The following is an 8,397-nucleotide window of genomic DNA, read 5'->3' as shown; positions in this document are numbered from 1 at the left end:
TTTACCGCAATGGCTAGTTAAAGAAGACAGGGTTGGAAGAGATAGATTGAAGGAGGGGTGGACGGCGAGAGGGTGTGTGTGTGTGTGTGTGTGTGTGTGAGAGAGAGAGAGAGAGAGAGAGAGAGAGAGAGAGAGAGAGAGAGAGAGAGAGAGAGAGGGAGAGGGAGAGGGAGAGGGAGAGGGAGAGGGAGAGGGCGCGCATGTCCAATCCTTCCGTGCAGGCTGTAGACGCTCCTCACCACTGGCGAGTTGTTCTCTCTGTCTTTTCCTTCTCGCGCTCTCTTCCACCCATCTTGCATGTGCTCAGTTTAGTGTTTACCGAGCCGGACAGAGCTTTCTCAAGCGGTAGCGGACACTGCGGGGGAACAAAACCACTATGGATTGCTAAAACTCGGGCTTATTTTTCTCTTTTCCCACCTTCTCTCTCGCCTTGTTTCCTCCTCCTCCATGTCTCTCCACAGTTTTTAAGGGACGGAAAATGAGGATTATTTACCCGCACTTTGTCGGGGTGTTTTCCGCCCTTTGGGGGCTAGCGACTGGGGCTTTCCCCAGCAGTGTTCAAATAGGTGAGTAGGCTAAGACCTTTAAAAATAGACACTTCTTATAGCCGGGGTTTTAATGAGTCTTAAATTGTTTTCATTCCCAATCATGTTTATTTATTAAAGAGGATTTACATTGCCATTATTTCTGATAACCTAAGTAACCTACAGAGGGAAAACGCTTTCTGTTTGGCTGATGTGTCTCTGGTGATTATTCATAATTGTGGTAATTGTTTTCCTGCTGTCGGAGATGGAGGTTAAACGGTTCTCTCTCCCCACCTCTCTCTCTTTCTCCCTCTCCCTCTCTCTCTCTCTCTCTCTCTCTCTCTCTCTCTCTCTCTCTCTCTCTCTCTCTCTCTTCCCCTCTTCCGCGTTATTTGTAATTTTCAAAGGGGCATCCTGCGCTCATTATTGTTTTAGGGCGCTTTGTTCCTTATGGTGCTGTTCTGAGTCAGATCGCTACTGCATCATCTTCCCGTGCCATACATAGCAGGATAACCCTGGCTATCGATCCGAGCCCGAATCGTTCAGCCGGGACTAGACCCGGATCAGAGTTTCTATTAAACATGATCCACTGCCCTGAGTTAGTTGTATACCCCATCCTATAACAGTCCTACACACATGCACACACACAGACACGCACACAGACACACACACACACACAGTGCTCTGTTCTGGAGGTGTGTGTTAATGTATGCTCCGCATCACTCCTTGTGAGGTGCAGGAGGAGAGGAACTGTAATGAGACTCTGGTCTCTCTGTCTCGTTCCTTTCACTGAGCTGCCGATAAAGTTAATACGCGAATATGGTCTGCTGGATACACACACACACACACACACACACACACACACACACACACACACACACACACACACACACACACACACACACACACACACACACACACACCTCCACACCCCTCAAACCCTATCCGCCTGTTCACTTGAGCAAGTATTTGCATATCGCTTCAATACACAGAAGTGGAACTTAAGGCAGAGGAAAACCAATCCCTTGGAGAATATAAAAATAGCATGCAATGCTACAATGCCTTGGAAATAGATTCCGTACTGTAGTTAATGTACCGCATATGGGCCGACCAACCAGTGCTCCCGCACAGTGGCTAACCGGGCGTGTGTGTCCCACCAACCCCTCTTTTACGCTACTGCTTCTCTCTGTTCATCATATATGCATAGTCACTTTAACCATATCTACATGTACATACTACCTCAATCAGCCTGACTAACCGGTGTCTGTATGTAGCCTCGCTACTGTATATAGCCTCTCTACTGTATATGTCTTTTTACTGTTGTTTTATTTCTTTACTTACCTATTGTTCACCTAATAACTTTTTTTGCACTTTTGGTTAGAGCCTGTAAGTAAGCATTTCACTGTAAGGTTGTATTGAGAGCACGTGACAAATAAACTTTGATTTGATTTGAGTTACTGTAGTCACTGCCGTTAATGCTTCTATTGCACAACTGTTGTATGTTTGTGAATGACATGTCATGTGAGGTGATTTTTGGAATGTTTGTGAATGACAAGTCATTTGTGGTGATGTTTGTGAATCACATGCCATTTGAGGTGATTTTTGGGATGTTTGTGAATGACATGCCATTTGAGGTGATGTTTGGGATGTTTGTGAATCACATGACATTTGAGGTGATGTTCGTGATGTTTGTGAATGACATTTGGAGGTGGTTGCTCTGCTGCCTTGAGCTGCCTTCTCCATTCCTCACTCCTCCCCTGTCATCATTTCCCCTCTCTCACCCTCCCTGACATCTGTCACTTTACCCTTCCTCTCCCTCTCTCTCTCACACTCCCCAAAACTTTCCCTCTATTCATCTGTCACGTTAGCCTTCCATTCCCTGTCTCCATCTCTCATCTTAGCCTTCCTCTCCCTCTCCCTCTCTCACTCTCCACACGTCTCTTCATCTGTCACTTAATCCTTCCTCTCCCTCTCTCTCTCACCCTCCTAGCCACGTTCCCTCTCTTCATCTGTCATTTTACCCTTCCTCTCCCTCTTTTTATATTATTATAAAATGTTTAGCCCTTTTTCGTGATATCCAAATAGCAGCTATTGCTGCAACTCCCGTAGGGACTCAGGGGAGAAGAAGGTTGAGAGGCATGCGTCCTCTGAAACACGACCCCGAAAAGCCACATTGCTTCTTGACACACTGATCACTTTACCCAGAAGCCAGCCGCACCAATGTGTAGGAGGAAATACGTACACCTGGCGACCGAAGTCAGCATGCATGTTCCCGGCCGCCACAGGGAGTCGCTAGAACGCGATGGGACAAGGACATCCCAGCCGGCAAAACCCTCCCTTAGCCCTGACGATGCTGGACCAATTGTGTACTGCCTCATGAGTCTCCCGGGTAAGGCTGGCTGCAACACAGCCCATGATTGAACCCGGATCTGTAGTGACGCCTCTAGCAATGTGATGCAGTGCCTTAGACCACTGCGCCATTCGAGAGGCTCTTCATCATCTTACCCTTCCTCTATCGCTTTCCCTCCCAGCCACTCTTCCTCTCTCCATCTGTCATTTCACTTTACCCTTCCTCTCCCTCTATCTCTCACCCTCACGCCACTCTTCATCTGTCACCTTACCCTCCTTCTCCTCTATCTCTCACCCTCACGCCACTCTTCCTCTCTTCATCTGTCACCTTATCCTTCCTCTCCTCTATCTCTCACCCTCACGCCACTCTTCATCTGTCACCTTACCCTTCTTCTCCTCTATCTCTCACCCTCACGCCACTCTTCCTCTCTTCATCTGTCACCTTATCCTTCCTCTCCCTCTATATCTCACCCTCACGCCACTCTCCCTCTCTTCATCTGTCACCTTACCCTTCCTCTCCCTCTATCTCTCACCCTCACGCCACTCTTCCTCTCTTCATCTGTCACCTTAACCTTCCTCCCCTTACCCTCTGTCATACTCTGGTCTTTTTGATGTCTCTCTGTCATCTTTCTCTGTCTCTCTCTCTGTCTTAATCTCACACTTTCTCGCTACCCCTCTCTCTCCTCTGTCCTACTCTCTCCCTATGTCTCTCTCTCTCCCCCTCTATCCCCCTATTTTTCAGAATCCCCCACGGGTGCACGTCTTTGTTCTTGCCCTAGCACTAGAAAGCTTGATGATGAGTTGGCTATTTGAATCAGCTGTGTAGTGCTATGTCAAAAACCAAAATGTGCACCCAGCGGGGGCCCCAGGACCGAGTTTGGGAAACCCTGTGCCAATGAAGCACAGTTCAAAACCAACTGTCTTTCTCCTCATCTATAGGTGGTCTATTTATCAGGAACACAGATCAGGAGTACACAGCATTTCGACTGGCTATCTTCCTGCACAACACCAGCCCCAATGCCACGGAGGCTCCATTCAACCTTGTACCCCATGTCGACAACATTGAGACAGCTAACAGCTTCGCCGTCACAAATGCCTGTGAGTACACCCAGATAAGAGTTTGTGTGTGTGTGTGTGTGTGTGTGTGTGAGATGAGGGAGGTCTATGTGATGTCATCAACGTCTAGATCCCTCAGGAAGTACATCTGCACTGGGAACATAATGGAGTCTCCAAGGATCTCCTCTTGGTAAATGGAACTGAATGGAACTATTCAGTTCTATTGTTCCATGTGGACTTCCTTGTCTTTCTTATGAGATAATCTCTATCTCAACCTTCTTTAAATCATCCCCAGAGTTGTGTGTCATATAGAGGCCCAATAAAAATGTTTTCTACGGTTAAGCCAGGCTAATTTCCATCATGTTGAATTTGGCCCAAGGACTAAAGCTCTGTGGTTAATTTGGCAAATTGAAGCAAGAGTAAGAGCGGGAAATGGAAGACAATAGCATTTACTGGCTTGGAATAGATTATCGAAAAAAGCAATAGGAGAAGGAAATTAAGTGTGTTTGTTGTGCTTTGAGTAAGGATGAAGCTGTTGACTTATCGAGACCAAATATGTCAAAATCATCCTCAACTACCCTCTCTCGCTAGCTGCTACTGCTACTGCTGAGGGCAGCTTTGTTATTTCTATATGAAGAACTGTTGGTGACTTCCCTCTGACTGTAGAAGGTTGTGACTGGGCCAGCCTGACCACTGGAAATAGACTTCAATTCAATTTTAGACGTTTGAAAAGGTCCTGAGAACGTGGATATATGCCTTCCTCTGCGCTCACAAAACAAAAACCTAAATATTGTCCAGCACTGGGCACAACCTGGTGATGCTCAGAGATGGAGCACGCTGCTTAGACCACCGTGCCGCCACAGTTCTGTCTGTATGTCTGTCTGTCTGTCTGTCTGTCTGTCTGTCTGTCTGTCTGTCTGTCTGTCTGTCTGTCTGTCTGTCTGTCTGTCTGTCTGTCTCTCTCTCTCTCTCTCTCTCTCTCTCTCTCTCTCTCTCTCTCTCTCTCTCTCTCTCTCTCTCTCTCTTAGACTGTGTGAAAGTTGGATAGTTACAGACTAGTGTTGCACAGTAAACCGAAACTTCGGTACTTTTTCAATACGAGATCATGAAAAACGCTTCATTACTAGAATTTTTGTTACCTTCGGTAATTTTTTCAAATGTGCCTTGCGTCATCTACTGATTGAGACAGGATGAAGTCTGTCCATCAGTGCAGCTGATGTCCCCTTATAGCGCAAGTACACCGTGTCTGAAATGTTGCAACTGTTAATTACTGTACGCAGAACAATGTCCATTACAGGCTACAACACTTTCAATGCAAGAAGGTACCGGTAGCTTCCGGCTTTGTTGGCTAACTGTCCTTGCTAGCCTACATCTGAAGCTAACACCAATTTACTACCCTAGTCCTTTTTTGTTCCAAACAAATTGCTCACCAAACTATATCATTTTATTTTTATTGCACAAAACACCAGTATACATACAGGAAGTATACAAACAAACAAGAACAACATGTAAGGCTGTAAAGTGACAAAATGTGGAAAAAGTAAAGGGGTCTGAATACTTTCTGAATCCACTATATATGCTATATGCTATATGCTATATGCTATATGCTAAAAACAATGTACAGATTATAAAACAGACCTTAAAAGACACGCATTGACTGTTTTTATAGTTTTCTTATTTGAAGAATGTAGAATGATCTTAATGTACTGCTCGAACTGCTGAACCAGGAAGAGTGGTTAATTATTAGGGATTTTACATGTATTTATATTACATTTTGCAATTACATTTCAGAGGTTATATTGTTTTTCTTTATTCTTATTGCAGTTTAAAGAATCTCAGCAGCACATTATCCCATAATAAACAAAAATCATCAGGAATATAATCAATTATAAATCTAAAAATATATCTTTACAAGTAGACAATGTCAAAATAAATGCTAAACTGTTTCTGGATGCTGAACACACAAAAAAGTACAATTAATATGAATGTCTTTTTTGAGTTTCTTCAGGTAATGATTCACAGGTTAATACTTCTGGATAACTCTGAAAGAGACCTTTCACCGTGTTAACAAGCAGGTATAGACCTATCTTTGTAAACACATGTTTACTACTGAAGAGTCAACTGGACTAAACAAGGGTATCTCAAGAAGGTGTGGTCTGGTTACACCTCTAAACAGCATGAGAGTCCAAGATGGAAAAGCATCAAATACTATGGCCAACTCTCTTGGTGTAACGGGGATATTGTAAAGAGATCAAAATTTCTTGAGTAACAACCCGTGTGCATTAAAACGTTTACTCACCAGTAGGATGTGATTATCAAACCCATTCTTTAAAAAAACTAATAATTGTTCCTATGCAAAATATCCTATTTGTTCCAAATGAAATACCTATATTTATTAATGACCATGGTACGAACACTTGTCTATGAAAAGCAAGTCATTTGGTAAGAATCTTATCAATGTTATAGTTACAAAGCAATATCAAATCAAAGCGACCAAAACAGAAGAAGATGTCATGTGGGATAAGATGATTTTTAGCACAATTTGTCATAAAAAATATTATTCAAAGTAGGGAAATCCCCAAAATGTACTCTCCAAAAAAGGAAACTTTAGTCTCCAAATATCTGTAATATCAAACCTTTCTATAAACTGCCTTTGTATTCAAAGAAGTTCTCTGTCTCAGAGGCCATCTATCAATACAATTATTCAGAGCAATATTAAAATCCCCTTCAAGTAAAACATTAGGGAACTTGGTTAGCCAATGGAAAACATGCGTTTCCAAAGATTCAAGTAAGTCATCATTTTCAAGTTTGGATTTGAACCCATAAATGTTGGTAGTAATAATGAGGATGTTGTTGTAGTTGATAACAGGACAAGGAAAGTGACCAGAAGGGTCACAATCTGAGTGCAAAATACTTCCACTGAACTGATTCCTTAGAGTGATGACTTCAACGGAACGATTAGAACCATGAGAGAGCATTAAGTCATTTCCACACTGTGATCTCCAGACATCAGTAGAAAAAAATGGTTTAAAGCAGTTTAGCAAATCTAATAAGGCTTGGTGCTCCACATTCTATCTAGCATTGAGTCAGTCACGTCTCTCCTGTCTCTCTCCCGGTGTGTGAATGACGTCATTATGTCTTAAAGAGGTCTTATAAAAGATGAGATTGCTTCTTCTATGCAAATGTCCCAAATGGAAAGGAAACAAATTTGTCAGCTGTAGTCCCATGAAATCAGCCCAAAACTACAACTCAATGCATTCACACACTCATATTGAATATGCATGTACTGTGAATGGACCTAGGCTGCATCTTAATTTACCCACTTTATCAATAGAGATTAAAAATTCAAATAAATGATGACCATTATGTTGTTTTGTTGTTAGATTGGTAAGAACTGTTTAAAAAATTGGTTAAAAAGAAGAAACGTGGCTGTCTCTGAAATATTGACATCAAACATGTCAAATGCAATGAAACTGAAGTCAAAAGATCAGTCTAGTTTGATATCGTTTTTCTATCGTCATGGTTTCGAGGAGCGTGCTACCAAACCTGGTATCGGCATTGAAGTAAAAATGCTGGTATAGTGACAACAATGTTACAGACCGGCTGTCATACTATGTGTTGTCCTGGGCTGGGCATTGGCTTGGCTGTGGTGTGTGTGTTGTCCTGGGCTGGGCCTTGGCTTGTCTGTGGTGTGTGTGTTGTCCTGGGCTGGGCTGGGCCTTGGTTTGGCTGTGGTGTGTGTGTTGTCCTGGGCTGGGCTGGGCCTTGGCTTGGCTGTGGTGTGTGTGTTGTCCTGGGCTGGGCTGGGCATTGGCTTGGCTGTGGTGTGTGTGTTGTCCTGGGCTGGGCCTTGGTTTGGCTGTGGTGTGTGTGTTGTCCTGGGCTGGGCTGGGCCTTGGCTTGGCTGTGGTGTGTGTGTTGTCCTGGGCTGGGCTGGGCTGGGCATTGGCTTGGCTGTGGTGTGTGTGTTGTCCTGGGCTGGGCCTTGGCTTGGCTGTGGTGTGTGTGTTGTCCTGGGCTGGGCTGGGCATTGGCTTGGCTGTGGTGTGTGTGTTGTCCTGGGCTGGGCATTGGCTTGGCTGTGGTGTGTGTGTTGTCCTGGGCTGGGGCCTTGGCTTGTCTGTGGTGTGTGTGTTGTCCTGGGCTGGGCTGGGCCTTGGCTTGACTGTGGTGTGTGTGTTGTCCTGGGCTGGGCATTGGCTTGGCTGTGGTGTGTGTGTTGTCCTGGGCTGGGCATTGGCTTGGCTGTGGTGTGTGTGCTGTCCTGGGCTGGGCTGGGCTTGGCTGTGGTGTGTATGTTGTCCTAGGCTGGGCCTTGGCTTGTCTGTGGTGTGTGTGTTGTCCTGGGCTGGGCATTGGCTTGGCTGTGGTGTGTGTGCTGTCCTGGGCTGGGCTTGGCTGTGGTGTGTGTGTGTTGTCCTGGGTAGGGCCTTGGCTTGGCTGTGGTGTGTGTGCTGTCCTGGGCTGG

The 8,397-nt window shown here is 44.9% G+C and overlaps 1 protein-coding gene across 1 annotated transcript in view; it reads left to right on the top strand.

Annotated features, from left to right (window-relative positions):
• The first annotated feature begins 335 nt into the window (after positions 1-335).
• LOC139385398 (glutamate receptor 4-like) overlaps positions 336-8,397 on the top strand; it is a 240,726-nt gene continuing 232,664 nt past the window's right edge. Inside the window, exons 1-2 of the mRNA XM_071130462.1 lie at positions 336-566; positions 3,813-3,971. Coding sequence (XP_070986563.1) covers positions 479-566; positions 3,813-3,971 — 247 coding nt within the window. The 5' untranslated portion in view covers positions 336-478. The remainder of the gene's footprint in view (positions 567-3,812; positions 3,972-8,397) is intronic.

The sequence above is a fragment of the Oncorhynchus clarkii genome, chromosome 27 (assembly GCF_045791955.1).
Source record: "Oncorhynchus clarkii lewisi isolate Uvic-CL-2024 chromosome 27, UVic_Ocla_1.0, whole genome shotgun sequence".
NCBI lineage: Eukaryota > Metazoa > Chordata > Actinopteri > Salmoniformes > Salmonidae > Oncorhynchus > Oncorhynchus clarkii.
This window is presented reverse-complemented; position numbering and strand designations above follow the sequence as displayed.